The 21,208-nt window shown below is 40.8% G+C and overlaps 1 protein-coding gene across 22 annotated transcripts in view; it reads right to left on the reverse strand.

The window, feature by feature from the left end:
- The window catches only part of BPTF (bromodomain PHD finger transcription factor), a 159,071-nt gene that overhangs the window by 117,277 nt on the left and 20,586 nt on the right, over positions 1 to 21,208 (reverse strand). For all 22 annotated transcript variants that reach the window (XM_063617473.1, XM_055243894.2, XM_055243892.2 and 19 more), the window contains 2 exons: positions 12,555 to 13,377; positions 332 to 555 (listed from right to left, as the gene is read on the reverse strand). In XM_063617473.1, coding sequence (XP_063473543.1) covers positions 332 to 555; positions 12,555 to 13,377 — 1,047 coding nt within the window. The remainder of the gene's footprint in view (positions 1 to 331; positions 556 to 12,554; positions 13,378 to 21,208) is intronic.

The raw sequence follows: 21,208 nt of genomic DNA on the forward strand, positions 1-21,208 counted from the left end.
TTTAAAATGTTTAGATATGGTTAGATACACAAATACCTGCCATTGTGCTACAACTGCTTATGGGATTCAGTACAGTCACATGATGTACAGGTTTGCAGCCTAGCAGCAATAGGCTATGCCGTATAACCTAGGTGTATGGTTTGTGTAAGTGTACTCTATGATGTTCATACAATGATGACATTGCCAAATGACACATTTTTCAGAATGTATCCCCATCATTAAGCAATGCATGACTGTACTTGAAAATTTTAACCTATTTTCGAATTTTGCAGTGATTTCATACCAACAGTTTAGCCCAGACTTAAATAAAATGAGAAAATGCCCCTCTCACCATTAGCTGCCGCCAGAAAGGATTTGTTACTGCCCCGAGCCTTATTGGTCAGGTCTTCAGTTATGTCCATGTGTCGGTGGATTTCTTCACGCATTTCTTCTAGAATTTTGCAGAGTTCTGCTTCCCAATAATCTTTGTCTAGACAGTCAATTAATTCTGCAAGTTGGACCTTTGTGCTGTAGTACCAAATCTTCTTTTCATTTTCATTTTCTGTATCTTCTTCTCTGTTTAAAAATGGGGGGAAATACTTTCTATGTTAGACATAGTGCCACTTATCTGACAGTTCATCTACCCAGTGAAAACTTAAAACAAAGCTTATGCACTAAAACTCAATATAGGCGCTCACAAGAAAACCCTGCAGGTCTCACTCAAACTTGATTTACTCTGAGAAATGATACCTAAAAAACATGACACAAAGAACAATGACCTCAAAATTCAGAACTGCGTGAGAGTACTTTGTGGAAGCCAGTTTCAGCTACATCTCAATCAACTTTAAGATCATCAATGTAACAATATGATGAGAAGAATGTATTTAGAATTATTTTAGAATAAAATAAATTTATTTTAGAGACAGGGTCTCACTCTGTCGCCCAGGCTAGAGTGCAGTGGCACCATCGTGGCTCACTGCATACTCAGACTCCTAGGCTCAAGCCATTCTCCTGCCTCAGCCTCCCAAGTAGTTAGGACTACAGACATGTGCCACGATACCCAGCTAACTTCATAATATAGTTTAGAAATATTTCTAACAAAATGGTGTAAATGCTTTGCTAAGTTCCGGTTTTTGAAGGAGTTATCTCAAATACTATCTCATCCCTCTTCTTTACTTCTGGACAATCGAAGCCCAAACTGGAGAGAAGAGGAGCTTCCTCTCCTGCCTAAAACTCTCCTAAGGTTCCATTCACTTTTAATGGAGTTAAAGACTTCAACAGAGATGGTCACTAACTTAAACAGGCAAATTAATGTCTAGGACTAGACATAGAGGAACACATATAATGGTATTTCTGTCCCCACTCAAAAGGAATTCAAGAGTATGTGTGAGGCACTCGATGAGAGTGAGCCTGATTTTCCTGTTTACTCAATGGCAAACTGAGGGAACTGAAAGAACTGGGCTTTAGGAGAGATCTGGCTTTAAATACACTCATTTGCTTATAAGATATGTGGACATGGACAAGACACAACCTCTCTGAGTCTCTAAGCCATTCTATTTACCTCACTTGTAAAATGAAGATATAATAAAACCTGCCTGCAGGCCACTATAAGACTTAAAGGTATGATGACAAGGCATCCACCACAGTGCCTGGGCACATCAGTGATCAATAAATGTTAAATATTATTATTAAGGTAATAAATGAATAAAAATTTAGCAGCATTCCAGGAATAAGTCATTCAGTAATTCTGAAGAAAGAAGGCCTATATTAAATCATAGATAAATAAAAGGATACAGGTGGAGTACCCTTAATCTGAAAATCTGAAATCCAAAATGCTCCAAGATCCGAAAGTTTTTGAGTGCCAACATGCCATACAAAGGAAATGCTCATTGGAGCGTTTCAGATATTCAGATTAGGAATGATCAACTGGCCGGGGGCAGTGGCTCACACCTGTAATCCCAGCACTTTGGGAGGCCGAGGCGGGCGGATCACGAGGTCAGGAGATCGAGACCATCCTGGTTAACAGGGTGAAACCCGGTCTCTACTAAAAATACAAAAAAAATTAGCCGGGCATGGTGGTGGGCACCTGTAGTCCCAGCTACTCCGGAGGCTGAGGCAGGAGAATAGTGTGAACCCGGGAGGCGGAGCCTACAGTTAGCCGAGTTCGCGCCACTTCACTCTCCAGCCTGGGCAACAGAGCGAGACTCTGTCTCAAAAACAAACAAAAAAATAAATAAATAAGGAATGATCAACTGGTAAGTATAATGCAAATATTCCAAAGCCCATAATACTTCTGATCCAAAGCATTTTAGATAAGGGATACTCAACCTATCCAGTATTCACTGACCTAACATGTTTCTTCTTGAAGCCACAGAAAGATAAATTCATTAAAGCATAAAGTAGCAAAACAGTGAATACCTGCTAATCCATTCAAAGAAAAGTTGGAGGTTTTTTTGGTCTGTTTTATTTAACTTTTTTCTTTTCCTTTTTTTTTTTTTTTTGTGACGGAGTCTCACTCTGTTGCCCAGGCTGGAATGCAGTGGCGCAATCTTGGCTTACCACAACCTCCACCTCCCGGGTTCAAGCGATTCTCCTGCCTCAGCTTCCTGAGTAGCTGGGACTACAGGCGCATGCCACCATGCCCGGCTAATTTTTGTATTTTTAGTAGAGACGGGGTTTCACTATGTTGGCCAGGCTGGTCTCGAACTCCTGACCTCGCGATCCACCTGCCTCACCCTCCAAAAGTGCTGGGATTAGAAGCGTGAGCCACCGCAGCCAGCCTTTTTTTTGGAGACAGAGTCTCGCTCTGTCATCCAGGCTGGAGTGCAGTGGCACAATCTTGGCTCACTGCAACCTCTGCCTCCTGGGTTCAAGCACTTCTCATGCCTCAGCCTCTGAAGAAGCTGGGATTTACAGGTACACACCACCACGCCCACCAAATTTTTTTATTTTTAGTAGAGAAAGGGTTTCACCATGTTGGCCAGGCTAGTCTTGAACGTCTGGCCTCAAGCAGTCCGCCCGCCTCGGCCTCGGCCTCCCAAAGTGCTGGGATTACAGGCATGAGCCACCGCACTGGGCTTAAAAGTTGTTTTTTTATACTTAGTTACTGGCCTATATACAGTTTATATAATCGAAATTATTTGTCCTCATTGTAAAAGTGACAACAGCTTTGCGTATAAATATATATTATGTATGTATATTTGGTTTTGGAGTTATAATGTGGTTCTGTAGAAGCTCTGATTCTTACAAGGCCTACCATGTTCCTCAGGCTCACCCAAACTGGCCAGGTTTCCTTGAAGTTACCACTCGGCACACATTCTCAAGGACTCATAGGGTGGCAAAGAGAAGACAGACTGGCAAGAAAAGGTTTGCTAAAAATATAATTAAGAGCAAACATATATATTATATGTCTACATTTTAAAGCTTCTTTGACTTTTACCTAGGCTAGCTAAGTAGAAGGTTAATGACTCACAGTAAGTTTCAAGTTTCGTTTCTAAACAAACCCATAGAAATGAAGAGTAAAGAACACTAGTCAAATGAGTTGAATAATGTCCCCAAAGTTCATGTCCACCTGCAACCTCAGGATGTGATCTTATTTGGAAATAGGGTCTTTGCAGATGTAATTAGTTAAGGATCTTGAGATAAAAATCATCCTGGATTTAGGGTGGCCCCTAAGTCAAATGACTGGTATCCTTAGAAAAAGAGAGGACCCAAGGTGACACATAGAAAAGAAGGTAATGGGCCGGGCGTGGTGGCTCACGCCTGTAATCCCAGAACTTTGGGAGGCCAACGTGGGCAGATCAGAAGGTCAGGAGATGGAGACCATCCTGGCTAACACAGTGAAACCGTCTCTACTAAAAATACAAAAAATTGGCCGGGAATGGTGGCATGCACCTGTAGTCCCAGCTACTTGGGAGGCTGAGGCAGGAAAATCGCTTGAACCTGGGAGGTGGAGGTTGCAGTGAGCCGAGATTGTGCCACTGCACTCCAGCCTGGACGACAGAGACTCCATGTCTCAAAAAAAAGAAAAGAAGGTAGCATAGAGGCAGAAACTGGAGTGATGTGTCTGTTTGTAAACCAAGAAATGCTAAGGACTGCCAGAAGCTAGGAGACAGGCATGGAACAGATTGTCTTTGAGAGTCTCCAGAAAAACCAACCCTGCTGACTCATGATTTCAGACTTCTGGCCTCCAGGACTGTGAGACAATAAATTCATATTTTTTCAAGCCACCCCATTTGTGCTACTTTGTTATGGTGGCCCTAGGAAACTCCCAACTTTTGGTATGGGAAGTGGGGTGCTGTTGTTAACATACTCAAAAATGTGAAAGTGGTTTTGGAATTGGGTAATGGGAAGAGGCTGGAAGAACTGTTAGGTGCTTGATAGAAAAACCTAGGCTGTCTTGAGAAGATGGTGACAGGGAGATTGGAATTATGCTGCCAGCAAGCCAAGGACACTTGGGGTGCTAGAAGCTAGAAAAGGCCAAAAAAAAAAAAAAAAAAAAAAAAAGCAAGGATTTTTTTTCCTAGAGCCTGCAGAGGGAGCATGGCCCTGCTGACACCTTTGAGTTTAGACTTCTATTCTCCAAAACTGTTAAATAATCAATTTCTACTGTTTTAAACTACCCAGTTTTATAGTACTTTTTTTTTTGTATACTACTTTGTTACAGCAGCTGCAGGAAATTGATACAACTAGCAATTCAGCAATTAAAGACAAAAGCTAGGTCCTAAGCTCTTGGTCAAGCAGCCCAAGTAGTGCTTAGGAGCACACATTCTGGAGCCAGAATGCCTGGGTTCAAATCCCGATTCCACCACTTAGTAGCTGTGTGATCTTGGATAAATTACTTAAAACTCTATGCCTCAGTCTCTCCATCTGAAAAACAGGGTGACGGTACATATCCTGGAAGATGCTGTTGTTAGAATTAATTAAAATATATAAAGTATTTAGAGTAGTACCAGCACTTCATGGGTATAATATACATAGTTGTCATCATTTTCCTCACCTTATGAAGTGTATAATATTTACCTTAAAACAAGTAACTAGGCCGGGCTCAGTGGCTCACACCTGTAATCCCAGCACTTTCAGAGGCCGAGGCAGGTGGATCACCTGAGGTCGGTAGTCCAAGACCAGCCTGGCCAACATGGTGAAACCCCATCTCTACTAAAAATACAAAAATTAGCCGGGTGTGGTGGCAGGCACCTGTAATCCCAGCTACTTGGGAGGCTGAGGCAGAAGAATCACTTGAACCTGGGAGGCGGAGGTTGCAGTGAACTGAGGTTGTGCCACTGCACTCCAGCCTGGGTGACAGAGTGAGACTTGTATCAAAAAACATAAAAAAACAAAAAAACTATTGGTAGGATGGGTGTTTTAAAAAGTAGTATTTCAGGATGCAAGAGAAAAAGGGGTTCAGGGAAAGAAAGGGGTGCAGGCAAAGAAAGCCCTAGGAAGTAGCATAAATAGGCTGAGACCTCAAGAATGAGCTAGTTAGCCAAGAGGTTTTTAGGTGCTTTGGTTTGCTTTTTATTTATGTTGTCTTCAGTGTTAGAAAGCAAGATAATTAAATGTACAAAGTTAGGGATCTGTGCTAAAGAGTCTGAAGTTTTGGTTAAGGGCAAAAGGAAGTAATTGTAATTAAAAGGTTTTTCAACTTAGGGAAAAGGAGACTTGATCAAAATGGCTGTTTTAAAAATCATCCAGCTATGGCTGGGCATGGTGGCTCACATCTGTAATCCCAGCACGTTTGGAGGCCGAGGTGGGCTGATCACCTGAGGTCAGGAGTTCAATATCAGCCTGGCCAACATGGTGAAACCCTGTCTCTACTAAAAATACAAAATTAGCCAGGTGTGGTGGCGGGCGTCTGCAATCCCACCTACTGGGGAGGCTAAGGTACAACAATCGCTTGAATCCAAGAGGCAGGGGGTTGCAGTGAGCCGAGACTGGGCCACTGCACTCTAGCCTGAGACTCCATCTCAAAAAAAAAAAGAAAATCTTGGAAGGTTGGGGTAGGGGGTTACATATAGACCACTTTAGGGGTGACTGACTAGTCTAATGAAGATGACGCTGGCTTGTATCATGGAGGGACAGTGGGAATGGAGAGAAACTGATTCAATATTTATTTTAAAGGCATAACAAACAATAAAGGAAAAAGTTTATTCCCATATTTCTAGCTTGAGCAGCTGGTGGGACAGTAATCCCATTTACTAAGATGAGAACACTGGATGAAGAGTAGTTAATGGGGGGAAATGATGAGTTCGGTTTTAAACACGTTTGAGGTGCCTGCTTTGCGGACACATCCAGGAGTCTGCTGGACATACAGAACTGAACGTGGACAGAAGGAATTCAGGCACAGGAAGTCAGTAAGTTAATATGTGGTTTGTACCTAGAATGGGGAGTAGAAAGCTGTATAGATTTAAAAGCATAGTTTAGTTCATTCGGAAAATGAATACAGATTTTTAAAATGCTGTTTACAGGTGTGTGGTGGTCCATGCCTGTTGTAATCCCAGCGCTTTGGGAGGCCAAGGCTGGAGGATCGCTTGAGCCCAGGAGTTCGAGACCAGCCTGGCAACATAGTGAGACTCTGTCTCTACCAAAAAATAAAATACAATGCTGTGTTCACGTAATTTTATTTAGAATGGAGAGTGACAGAAAAACATGCGAATCTAATCTGGTAATTTCTATTTTGGTAGGTCCTAATTTCAGAGCAAAGGATTGACAGGATAAAAGCAATAGTTAAGAAAGATTGGCCCACTTACATAATGAATGAAAACTGGCCTCTAAGTTATATGCTAAATATGTCTTGGCTTCTCAGATGGACTATAAATTCATGTATAAGAACCTTTTTTTATTATATGCTTCACTAATCTATACAAATAACATATTTTTAAGCACTTATTAAATAAAAGCAATCACGGAAAACTTAATTTCTATAAATTGGTAACATTACAATTAAAACCTCTGCGTACTATAAACTGCGTGAAAATTCTACATGGCTTTAAAACTATCACGAGGAGTCCACATATAATCTACCACAAAGGTACAGTTAAACTGAAATTATTTTAATCTCATTTTCATAAAAGATGTAAAATCTTTCAGATTTGTCAAAATTGTTGACACATATCACTATGTTTAAAGTTTCCTACTTGATTTTACATAGAAAAATACTCAAGATATCACAGCATGGAAAAAGATATCCTATTTGCCTGAAATCATCTTTAAAATCTGTGCACTTTATTATGCATCAAAAAAGGCAATTTGAATGACAACTATAGCTTTTAAAGCAAATAAACTTAAATGAACAGTTTTATTGACAAACATAACAAGTATTTTACTGTTCCACTAAGAAAAATAAAATACTTGATTTCCTCGACAATGTATCAAAAATTCACCCACAGGTATTTAAAAAGTCATCTGAGTCACGTGATTTCAAAGGTTTGCATTTATGTAACTATCAAATAGTACATATTTTGCTTCCCTGAATGTTGTTTCGTAGACTGATAGTGATATATTAGGAAACAGAACTTTTCTGAAATTGCCACTTAGTTTAGATTTTCTAAAAACGCCTTTATTTCAAATCTTTAAAGATTTCATAAATACTCACTGCAGATATAACAGAAACCATTACACTATCTTTCTCCCCAAGTTATAAGCACTGGTTTTAACAGCTAAAACAATGCAAGTTGCAGATTTCTCAAGAAGATGGTTTGAAAACTAGACTACAGTATAAAATAAGGTATTGAAAATACTCTTATAAAACACATTCTGAAAAAAATTCCAGGTTCTACCTCCTAAGAGCCACAGGGCCTTGGGCAAATCAAGGGTAAATTATTTAACCTCTTTGAGATTTAGTCTCTTCGTCTATAAGACGCAGACAAAAATAGTGCCTGCAAGGCAGGGCGTGGTGGCTCAGGCCTGTAACCCTATGATTTTGGGAGGATGAAGTGGAAGGATTGCCTGAACCCAGGAGTTTGAGACCAGCCTGGCCAACACAGTGAGACCTCTTCAAAATAAAAAATAAAAAAAATTAGCTGGGCATGGTGGCACATGCCTGTAGTCCCAGCTCCTAGGTGGGATGAGGTGAGAGGATGGCCTGAGCCTAGGAGATTGAGGCTGCAGTGAGCCATGATCATGCCACTGCACTCTAGCCTGGGCGACAGTGAGACCCTGTCTCCAAAAGTAATTAATTAATTAAAAATAAAATTAAAATTAAAAATATAGTACCTGCATTACTGGGCTGTTGGGAGGATTAATTTTAAAATACATAAAATGCTTAGGACACTGTGAGGCACACATGGAAGTGCTCAATAAATGTTGCTCTTGGCTGTTACTAACTTATCACAACTACTTCTTTCTACAGGTCTCTGAAACTAAGACCTATACCACTGATTACTGTGTAATGAGCCTTAAAGATGTCAAGGTTTTTCTGTATGTGGACAAGACACCTTTGGTCTCTATCTGGCCAAAAAGGGCAGCACAGGGAAAGAAAGAGGCAGTGAGAGTGAATATCCAAAGGGTGAGGACAAGCAGCACAGGAAGGAAGGCACGGGAATGGGAGAATTGGAGCATGGACTAAATTTCACTTACTTCCTAATTTGTTCCCAGCCATCCTGATGACTATGAGCTCCTTTCAGGAGGGCACTTGAGATTGTGTGAACGTGACCTGCTAACTGCTGAATGTCTATACAGAGTACAAGCACCGGGCTCCCTGACAGGCAGCATGACTGAATTTCCACTTACAATGACAACACAGCAGTAAACTTTTTTTTTTTATTTTTTTTGGAGACAGAGTCTCACTCCATCACCCAGGCTGGAGTACAGTGGCGCCATCTCAGCTCATTGCAACCTCCGCCTCCTAGGTTCAAGCGATTCCTGTGCCTCAGTTTCCTGAGAGTAGTAAACTTTAAACTTTAAAAATGTGGTTACAGTTATTTCACCATTTGGAATGACCTTGCTGACAAAGGTTTCTGTGTTAACCACCTCAACAGCAAAATGTCAAAACAAAGACAAAAGCAAAAAACAGCACAATGAATACCATGACTAGATGTTTGGGAGGTAAGGGAGCAAGAAAAGAAAAAAGTTACACATATTTTACACATATTTCTTAAAATATCTGATCCAAACCAAAAGATACAGAATATACATTTAAAACCTTATGTATTGTTTCTCACAGCAGTTTCTGGGTTAAGGTGACAGATTTCATTTTGTTCCCTCCTGAAACCTTCTTAAAACCATGCTAAAGAAATAGTGTTAGGCTGGATGCAGTGGCTCACGCCTATAATCCCAGCACTTTGAGAGGCCGAGGAGGGCAGATGGCTCGAGCTCACAAGCTCGAGACCAGCCTGAGTAACATGGTGAAACCCTGTCTCTACAAAATATGCAAAAATTAGCCAGGCATGGTGGCACACACCTGTAGTCCCAGCTACTTGGTAGGCTGAAGCAGGAGGACTGCTTGAGCCCAGGAGGTTGAGACTGCAGTTAGCCGAGATAGTGCCACTGCACTCCAGAGCCTGGATGACAAAGGGAGATCTTGTCTTCAAAAAAAAAAAAAAAAAAAATTGCTGGCCAGGCACAGTGGCTCACACCTGTAATCCCAGCACTTTGGGAGGCCGAGGCAGGCAGATCACAAGGTCAGGAGATCAAGACCATCCTGGCTAACACGGTGAAACCCCGTCTCTACTAAAAATACAAAAAATTAGCCAGGCACGATGGCGGGCACCTGTAGTCCCAGCGACTCGGAGGCTGAGGCAGGAGAATGGTGTAAACCCGGGAGGCGGAGCTTGCAGTGAGCCGAGATTGCGCCATTGCACTCCAGCCTGGGCAACAGAGCAAGACGTCTCAAAAAAAAAAAAAAAAAATTGTTAAAGACAAACTCATAAGGATAAAGTAGGGGAGACATGATAACAAAAAAAAAAAATTCTGAAAGTAGATGAACAAGTGAGTACTGCCTCAGCAGACCCAAGAAAGCCTGATCTCAAACTAAAAAGAAAGGTGAAGTTGAGAACACAATCCTCAGGCTGGGCGCGGTGGCTCACGCCTGTAATCCCAGCACTTTGGGAGGCCGAGGCGGGCGGATCACAAGGTCAGGAGATCGAGACCACCCTGGCTAACAGGGTGAAACCCTGTCTCTACTACTAAAAATACAAAAAAACTTGGCTGGGCACGGTGGCGGGTGCCTGTAGTCTCAGCTACTCGGGAGGCTGAGACAGGAGAGTGGCCTGAACCCAGGAGGCGGAGCTTGCAGTGAACCCAGATAGCACCACTGCACTCCAGCCTGGGTGAAAGAGCAACACTCCGCCTCAAAAAAGAAAAAAAAAAAAAAAAAAAAAGAGAGAGAGAATACGATCCTCAAAAAGAATGATAACGAAGAGGGGTGTCTCTAGAATAGGGAACTGGCTGGAAGCTGTTTATGGAGCAGATTCCTAAACCATCTCTCTCCCCTCTTCAAGCTGCCAAAGGTCTACTCTCTAGAGGAGGTAAACTGAGGCTCCCTGGACTGGGAGAAACCACGCTCAGTTGTGAACAAACGTACTGTACAGAAAATTGAGGATTTAAGTGACAATACACATAGTAAATGCTGTGTGCACAATAAATGAAGCTTTCTTCCACCACTCAGCCACCAGAATACCACCGGCAAGACCTTCATGCTTCAAGCAGGACACAGGAAAAGGCCCTTCCCTGCCATCGCTCCTCTAGAGCTTACTCTCGAGAACAGACCTCAAGATACTGACAAGAGGGATTTCCCCCAATAAAAGAGACAATGAAAATCATCCAATGGTTAAGTCAAAATTGATAAGGCCCACCCACTTGCTCAGAGCTTCCAACTGGCTACATAGTACCACAATGTTAAAGAGGAGCAGAAAATTAAGAATTAATAAACATCTGAATATGAAATAGAAAAACCAAAACAAAGAATAGGAAGAAGCAACTTAGAAGAAACAGACCATGCACAGAGGAGAGAAAAAAACCTGTCATTAATAGCCTCAGAAAGTTAAGACAAAATACTATATCCGAGACACAGAAACAGGATTTTACTATTTTTTTAAAGGAAGATTCTAAAAACAAAAGAGCTCTTAGATAGTAAAAATATGGTAGCAGAAAGGAAAAACTGGATAGTAGGGTTGGACGACCAAGATAAGGAAATCTTAAAAAACTGAACACATACACACAACCCAAAGAGAAAAAGAGACAAAGAGGAAAACTGGAGAGAAACGATAAGAAAGTCAGAAGACCAAAATAGGAAGTCCAACATTCAATAAAATCATAGCTCAAGATAAGTACAAGACGGAAAAGAGGAAGTTGTCAAGAGAAGTTCTCAGAATCAAAGAAGACAATTGCCAGATTGAAAATGCCCACCAAAAATACCTCGTGGATGAAAGCAGCCCACACAAGGGCGTATCACTGTAAAACTGCAGAACACCATAGACAGTGAAGATTCTATAAGCTTCCAGCCACAAAGAATCAAGAATCATCGTGGATTCACACTTCTCGACAGCACACTGATAAAGTTTCTACTCTCCTTTCCATGCCCTGCTCTGACATTCATTTCATCCTACCAGATTTTTTCATTTGACCTAATTCTAAGAACTGGAAGACGGCTTTGAAGACTTCAGAAGCTGAAGACACAAAGTAGTCCATCCCTCTGACCATTTATCTACAGGATGTCAGATACTCAGTCCACACTATAACCCTGCCTGATGCCCTGACTGAGGTAAACCCTGAGACTGTCTCCTGACCTTGCCCACAGGCTTCCCAGAAGAGCTTCTCGAAAACCCTCGGGAACACCAAGGCCAGACTATGACCCTGAGTCTGTTGGGATCATCTTCTCCTGGGGGATTCCAACCAATGACGGCAGAGCTGACCTTTCCTTAGACAACTAGGTATTTTCTTGCTGTTCCATTTTACATACAGATACGGTAAAACCAAAAGAGAAGTAAAACAACCCTAACACCAAAGTTAGGGGTGGATGAGCTGAGCTAGGCTATAGGGGAACATAACCAAAAACAGGCCCACAGTGGTATTCCACCTAGAAACATTTTTTTTTTTTTTTGAGACAGAATCTGTCTCTGTCACCCAGGCTGGAATGCAGTGGTGTGATCTCAGCTCACTGCAGCCTCCGCCTCCCAGGTTCAAGCAATTCTCCTGTCTCAGCCTGCTGAGTAGCTGGGATTACAGGTGTGCACCACCACACTTGGCTAAGTTTTGTATTTTCAGTAGAGGTGGGGTTTCACCATATTGGCCAGGCTGGTCTCAAACTCCCGACCTCAGGTGATCCACCCACCTTGGCCTCCCAAAGTGCTGGGATTACAGGCATTAGCTGCTGTGCCCAGTCCCAACTAGAAACATTCTATTTCCTATCCTAGGCATCAAAAACAACGGAATTTTGCTTCTTTCATATGTTTCCTTTACCTTCTTAAAAGCTGTTTTAATGCACGTATTCCTTCAATTAAGAAATTATTTAACTGTATAACCATTAAGTTACAAAGGTTTATACCACATCAACAGCATAGCTCTGCTACATCAATCATGAAGGAAACTGGTTTAATTTTAAATGCATACAAAAAATTAAGACCAGATTTACTTACATTATGAGTCTTCGGTTCAAGAACCAGTATTTCCTCCGACTTCTATCATATCCGATAGGTTCATGTCGAATATATGGTTTATTTTTTTGGATTTCAGCAACACAGTCAGTCACACCAGGCACCTTGTGTGCTACACAGACTTCACACTGCCACTCGTCCTCTGGCACCTCCTCAAGAGGGGGCTTCACACATTCCAAATGGTATACTGCTGAACATGTCTCACAGCAAAGCAAATCCCCAAGTTTGTGACAAACCCTACAATGGTCATCATACTGTATCACCCCTTCAGACATCAATTCCTCTCGAGCAATATTTGTTGTAAGAAACTGATCAACTAAAAACTGCAGAACTTTGATCTTGTTCTCTACCGGTCCATATGGGTAGTCCTCTGCCTCTTGGTAAGGAAGAACGTGATGGTACTCCTTATCACTCTCGCAGTACACCCGCAGCACCTCTGGCCACGTCATCCCATCTATGAAATACAGTGTGGAATTAACACTATCTTTCAGATCAGCAGGTCCAAAGGTAGTATTGGAAGTGTCTTCTTCACGCAGAACTGCTTTCAAAAGCACAACGTGCATCTCTGCCATGAGTGTGCACTGCTCTTGGCTCACCAGAGCTGCACAAAAGTCCTCAAAGCGAAAAGGAGATAATCTCAAAACAGTGCCAAAGTTCCGCAGTACCTCGTAAATGGCAATGACATTCATTATATGCTCATTAGGCACCATTAAATCCTCAGAGGACTTGGGAAATTCAAGGGGTGGGATGTCTTTTTCTTCCAATATCGGAGAACGGGGCCGATGTACTCTTGGTTTTCGCCTACCTGTAAATAAAGACATGACATCATTACAAATCAATACATTACATCATTTCTACAAATTTCCTATTTGAATATATACCCCCTAAAATACATAAGTACATTTCTTTAATAATTGTCAAGTTAAAATAATACGAAGAAGCAATGATTCAGCTCTAATTTTTAAGTCTACAGAAAAGCTAAATGCAAAGTTTTCCCATTAGATTATAAACCAGAAGTAAAAAAAATATAAATTATAATCAGTTCTCAATTACCTAGAGGGATTAACAGGCTCACAGGTAATCATGATTAAAAAATAACGGTGTCAAAACAAGGATATCTAAGGAAATAATAATAATAATAATAAATAACTGCATTTGTGAATGATTTGACAAGAATATAAATGAGAAAAAACATTTACACATAAGATACACAGCACAAAGTAGGGGCAACAGATCTCACACTGTCAGCTGCAATACAGAAATGCCTGTCAACAACCAGACAGGAAATTCCCAGTGTAGACCTCTCTTTCTGTCAGAAGTACCTCCTAAGCGGAGTTCCACAGTGAAGCATGGGCTCAAAGTGAAGACAGAAAGGAAGGAAGTGCAGAGGAAGAGAGAAGAATTCCAATGCTGGGGGAAAAGAAAAGTGGCTTACCTAGGAAACAGACAACAGACTACATTTCTTAACAGTTAGTTAAACAACTTTTTAGATAACTGTTCCCCAATTATGAGATGTGATGTCCAGATATACATATGTAAGTATATAAATGTATCAATATAAATAAGAGTTTTGTTTTTAACAAACGTATCTATCTCATTTAATCACCTACAGCCATCACCTAGGCTAGAGTGCAGTGGCGTGACCTCGGCTCACTGCAACCTCCACCTCCCAAGTTCAAGCGAGTCTCCTGCCTCAGCCTCCTGAGTAGCTGGGACTACAGGCAGGCACCACCACCCCCTAATCTTTGTATTTTTTAGTAGAGATGGGGTTTCACCATATTGGCTAGGCTGGTCTCAAACTCCTGACCTCAGGTGGTCCACCCACCTCGGCCTCCGAAAGTGCTAGGATTACAGGCGTGAGCCACTGCAACCAGCCCATTCTGATCTATTTTGGGGAGAGAATAAATTGGTTGAATTTTTAGAAGGCAATTTGGCAAAAATCTATCTGAATGTGTATCTCTTTGATCCTGCAATTCCACCTCCTGGAATTTATCCTACATACTCCCACATTCATTTAAGTACAAAATATTTAATTCAATATAGTTTACAAAAGCTGAAATTTTTGTGTGAGTTTTCTTTTTAATCTAAATATACATAAATAGTTAAATGAATTATGATGCATCTACAGAATGGAATCAAATTCAGTAGTGGTAAAATTCCTATGTGTTAAAATGAAACAATCTTTAAGATACAGTGTTAAGCAGAAGGAATGAACAGCTACAGAACAATGAATAGAATGTCATTTGAATAAATAAACTAAAAATAAAAAGAGGAGGGCAAGGGGATAGTGATAAAGTATATATATATCTAAGAGGTCATTTAAGAATCTTTTTAGAGTAGTTGCTTCTGGGGAGAGTTGGGGAACGGGAAAAGAAGACTAATTTCTTTTTACGTTTTTATACTTTAAAAAATAATTAATGCATGTATTTTCATTGTAAAATTTTAAAAGAAAAAATTGGACAGGTATCTATACAAACATATTAATACTCAAATCAATAAAATGATGCTGCCACTAATGACTACTCAGTCTTGTATAAATACAAAGTCGTTATACTAAATTCAAAGATTCAAGTTTATAGAATTGAACAGACTACAGTGTTTAAAGAGAGAACACATTAAATTAAACCACTTATGCCCCTCAACTGTCAATCATCAGTATTAGCAAGAAGTGTATTTAGAATATGCCACTGAGCATTACACTCATTATCATTTTCAATACTAATCTGGTATCTCTCTACTAGGTGAATTATATTAATTTTCCTGCATTAAAAAAAAAAAAGGACCCCAATCTCACTAGTTAGCAAGGAAAGGCAAAGTAAAACCACAATGAGATAACTGTTCTCATACTCAATGGAAAAAAATTTAACAGTTTAACCAAACAAACTATTGGGAAGGATGCAAAACAATGGAAACACCAGTATACCACCACTGGGACTGTAAACTGGTATCACAACTTCAGAGAGAAATTCAGTAATGGTCAAGTTGAAGGTTCTGCATATAACTGAACAGCCTGCACACCTGTTTGCCCACAACCAAAGTAAGAAGTGTATTTTACGTCTTATCCAGTACACATACCCCTGAAAACAAAAGCTCTATAAAACACTATTTTCACTACATGCCTTATACTAATATCTTCTCCCCTACCAATATTTTCTATTCTATTCTCTTTCTACTTTTAAAACATGCCGCTTGCAGCTCACTATTAGAAAAACACTTCTCTAGAGAAACTATCCTTATGCATATGCATGTGGAGGAAAAGTTAAATATTAAATCTGAACTCAATTGAACGTGCACACAAACAATGGTCACCAAGTCTTGGAAAAGGTCGTGTGAGCCCCTTGAGGCGTTCATCCAGCGCTGTTTCGGAGAAATCTATTTCAATCTATTCCTATATGGTGGTTATTTAAAAAAAAAAAAAAAAAGCAGAAAATCACAAAAACAAGTTGACCTTTTCGTGTTCCTTGACCCTCGTGACTGGACCTCATGCCAAACAACTTGTTACAAAAAGAGCTAGGGTCTCAGACTCTGCCGAAGCTTCATGAGACCTCTCCTTGTCTGTGCACAGGTAAGTGGCTGACTCTGGAGCCCAGGCTGTTGCTTCCCAGTCTGGTGGTGAATCCTCCATAGTCTGGTGAGTGTAAATATATATACCTCTTTGCCTATTCTCCCCTTTCCATTACAATTTGCTTATTGTATCAATTTGCTTATTATATCATTTGCTTATTATATCTGCACTGCCATTTACGTGGGATAAAGCTTGTTTACCCTTAAAGGTATTGTGTGTGTGTCTTTTCTTCTTCCCTAGCATGTTTCCCACACAGAACAATGCAGAGCATTTAATATTGATTATAAAAGCAAAGAAACAATCAACCAAGCTAAAAACAACCAAAATGTCCATCAACAGGAAAACAGTCAAATTGTGGCTTATTCATTGGATAGAATTCTATAGATCAATTTTGAGTAATTTAGGGCTATGCATATCAACATGGATCAATCTTAAAAACAAAAACACAGGGCCGGGTATAGTGACTCACGCCTGTAATCCCAGCAGTTTGGGAGGCCGAGGTGGGCAGATCACGAGGTCAGGAGTTCTGGACTAGCCTGGCCAATATGGTGAAACCCCGTCTCTATGAAAAATACAAAAATTAGCTGGGCATGGTGGCATACACCTGTACTCCCAGCTACTCAGGAGGCTGAGGCAGAAGAATCGCTTGAACCCAGGAGACGGAGGTTGCAGTGAGCCAAGATCATGCTACTGCCAGCCTAGGCAACAGAGCGAGACTCTGTCTCAAAAAACAAACAAACAAAAACACCATGAAGCAAAAGAAAAGTTAAGTTTTAAAATGTAAAACCACGGAAATATAGTTTATATACTACTTATGGATGAATACATATATGAATTAGTAGTTAATATCACAACTAGAATATAATCTCTTTAAGGGCAGGGATTTTTTAAGTTTGCCAATGTTAAGTAGTGGATAGCATATAATAAGCTATTAAATAAACATTTATTACAAGAATTAGTAGTTTTGAAAGTGCTAGCCCAGGCACTTACACAAGAAAATGATATCCTTGCATTGTCTGACAACATTAGAAATGTGTTTTGATTTCTATGTAAGTAAATACAGGACTACGGTGAGAAGCCTTAAAACAGTGGTTCTCAAATTTCAGAGTGCATATGTCACGGATTCAATAGGTCTAGAATAGAGTCTGAGAACCTGCATTTCTTTTTTTTCTGAGATGGAGTCTTGCTCTGTTGCCCAGGTTGGAGTGCAGTGGCACCATCTCAGCTCACTGCAACGTCTGTCACCCAGGTTCAAGTGATTCTCCTGCCTCAGCCTCCCGAGTAGCTGGGATTACAGGTGCCCACCACCACGCCCGGCTAATTTTTTTTGTATTTTTAGTACAGATGGGGTTTCCTCATGTTGGCCAGGCTGGTCTCAAACCCCTCACCTCAAGTGATCCACCGGCCTTAGCCTCCCAAAGTTGTGGGATTACAGGCGTGGGCCATCACGCCTGGCCGAGAACTTGCATTTCTAACAATTCCCAGGCTGTGCTGTTCTGGTGAACCATACTCTGAGAAACACCTCCCTATAACCTGATAGGTTATTTCCCCTAAGATCCAGATGAGTAAAAATTAATACACATTAGATGAAATTCCAGAAGTTACCTTCAAACCTTGCTATTCATTGAATGTCATGAAACTATTGGAAAAACAAACAAAAAATAAAAAACAAAAAACTTGCTACTCGACAAGTGACTGGCATTATCATGTTTGAGCGAAATTCAGAATCTCAGGCCCAAGCCCAGGTCTACTAAATTAGGATCTGCAGTTTCTCACAATCTTCAGGTGATTTATATGGTCACTGAAGTTTGAAAACCTGCCCTGAAACGGAGGTGCAGCAAAAATCACCCGGTAAATTATTAAAAGTAATCTCAAATGCAACCCAAATTCACAGAACTCCAGGTGAAGTTCAGTAATCTATATTTTTATCCTTCTCCCCAAATAATTCTGATGTGCAGGCAAGTTTGAAAACCACTACTTTAAAGAAAATGGATACTCCCCTTACCAAGCAGAAAGGGTTTTGGAAACTCATGCAAGGGAAGCAAAAAGATGCCTCAGGAGGCACGATTACAACAGGATTGATGCAAAGGGAAGCTAGCTGAAGCTTAACCAAAGACATTAATATACGCCCACAAAAGAAAATGCTAAGGAAGTCAAGTGGTCTGCATGAATTCTGAAGAAAAATGGAGAATCAAAGAACAAAATTTGTCAATGAATTTCCAGCACAGTCTAGGTTAAGGGAGTGAATTTCCTGACTGAATGGCAAACTCTGGACCACCTGATCGGTTATTACCTCAATGGAGGAATTATGTTACAATGTATAGGTATTCTAATTAGAATGACCTGGCAGTTACTGAGGCAAAATTTTCTGCTCCTTTGTATTCTGTAATACAAGAGGGATCTACATGGATGTTCTCTTCTCTGAACTGTTCAGATGAACTGGTCAACAGCACTCATCATGCCTTGGTTTTTAAATATGCATTGTAGTCAAAATCTGTTATTTAATTAATTTCTCATATTGTTAATTTAAAAAAAAGTTTGCCTATATATTTTAGACAGAAATTGCCTTAGTTTGTTGAAATTCTGAGAAATCCTAGACAGTTTTCAAGGCCGGGCTCAAATGTCACCTCTACTACCCTTTGCTGTGCCTCCAGGCGCTGTGCTTCTGACACTTTGTATGGTCCTCCATGACAGCGTGAGCACAATTAGATTACAGGCAATTACTCATACCCCCTGGCTCATTTGTTGACTCCTTTAGAGGACAGATCATGTTTTAGTTATTGTAGCAACTAAAAAAATATTTGTTCAACCAATGACACCCATAAACAAAACTACCAGCCCAGGGCAGAGATGCAGGGGTAAAGTCATGTAAAGATTAAATCCCAGAAAACACTGTCGATTTTTTAGAATTGACCCCTACATTTATTGTATTAATTCAAAAAACAAAAAAGAATTTACAGTGTTTTCAGACTTCTAGACCTCAAAAGACAACTCTCTATATAATGTGTGTTTCTAGAAGGAAAAAATGTAACATTGTCCCCTTATTTCTAATTGGTATCTGAGAGAAAGTGGCCTCACTCGGTATTGGTATAGAGAAAGGGGAAGTTCATTTCCAGCCAAAGTTAATACTCCAGAACTAATAAAATCTAATTATTTAATCTACTGTTACATATATATAAACCATGAATGGCATATCAAGAAGAAATAATCTCTGATGCATTGAAATCTTTTAAAAATTATGAAACTTATTTGTTAAATGTAACAAGGATTCACCTTTTGATGTGGAATAGCGTCCCAATCTAGTATTAACATTATTACTGAACAAGGTTATGCTCTTCGAGTACATTCCATTTGCCCCCAGTCCCTATCTTCTGTGTCAGTAATAATATAAAAATCAGCAGCTAGCTTTTATAGAGTGCTTTTTTTTTTTTTTTGAGACGGAGTCTGGCTCTGTCGCCCAGGCTGGAGTGCAGTGGCGCAATCTAGGCTCACTACAAGCTCTGCCTCCCAGGTTCAAGCCATTCTCCTGCCTCACGCCCAACAAACTGGGATTACAGGTGCCCACCATCACACTCGGCTAATTTTTTTTTTTTTTTTTTTTTTTGAGACAGAGTCTCACTCTGTCACCCATGCTGGAGTGCAGTGGCACGATCTCTGCTCACTGCAAGCTCCGCCTCCCGGGTTCACGCTATTCTTCTGCCTCAGCCTCCCGAGTAGCTGGAATTACAGGCATGTGCCACCACGACCGGCTAATTTATTATTTTTAGTAGAGATGGGGTTTCACCATGTTGGCCAGGCTGGTCTCGAACTCCTGACCTCAGGTGATCCACCCACCTCGGCCTCCCAAAGTGCTGGAATTACAGGTGTGAGCTAACACGCCTGGCCTATAGAGTGCTTTCTATTTGCCAGACATTGTGCTAAGCAAGCATTTTAAAGTGCATTGTTTTATTTTTATCCTCAGATCAACTCCATTAAATAGATACCATTATTACCTCCTTTCAAAGATGTTTATAGAGAGGCTAAATGACTTGTCCAAGGTCACAGCCAGAACCACTAAGAGTTACAACCAACACAGGTCCCAAATAAAACAAAAAACAACAACAAACCCACAAGTCCAGCTGGGCTTGATGGCTCATCCTGTAATTCCAGCACTTTGGGAGGCCAAGGCGGGTGGATCACTTGAGGTCCGGAGTTCAGGACCAGCCTGGCCAACATGGTGAAACCCTGTCTCTACTAAAATAACAAAAATTAGCTGGGTGTGGTGACGTGTGCCTGTAATCCCAGCTACTCCAGAAGCTGAGGCACTAAAATTGCTTGAACCCAAAGGGCAGAAGTTGCAGTGAGCCCAGACTGTACCACTGCACTCCACCCTAGGCGACAGGGACTCTGTCTCCAAACAAACAAACAAACCCACAAAAGTCCTAAGCTATGGTCTTTACTACTATATTAGACTTCCTCCCATATTGTTAAAAACCACCTGACTTGACCTCTCAGTGAAAGGGAATTTGAGAAATAACAAGTACCTATCGTGCAGGTGGGAGAAATGACAGATAAAGGAGACAAATCAGTGAAGTGACAATGTTATGAAGTATGAGACCTGAACAAAAATTTCAGGTGCTTACTTGATAGCCATGTGTCTCGTGGCTACCATACAGGACAGTACACATACAGAATATTTTCATCATCACAAAAAGTTCTATTGGACAGCCCCGGTCTAGAGATATATCTAGGGACTACCACACAATAACTGAAGTTCAAATAACCCACTGGGTTATCAACACAAAGCTAAAATACATTCAGTATCCTCTATGTTGCCCAGGCTGCTCTAAAACTGCTGGGTTCAAGTGATCCTCCTACCTCAGCCTCCCAAAGTGTGGGAATTACAGGTGTGAGCCACCATGCCCAGCCTCTAGTTTTAAAACTTTTCTGAATGTTTGGACTATTTTATAATTATTATTATTATTATTTTTTTTTTTTTTTTGAGACGGAGTCTCGCTCTGTCACCCAGGCTGGAGTGCAGTGGCGCGATCTCGGCTCACTGCAAGCTCCGCCTCCCAGGTTCACGCCATTC

Source organism: Symphalangus syndactylus, chromosome 14 (assembly GCF_028878055.3).
Source record: "Symphalangus syndactylus isolate Jambi chromosome 14, NHGRI_mSymSyn1-v2.1_pri, whole genome shotgun sequence".
NCBI lineage: Eukaryota > Metazoa > Chordata > Mammalia > Primates > Hylobatidae > Symphalangus > Symphalangus syndactylus.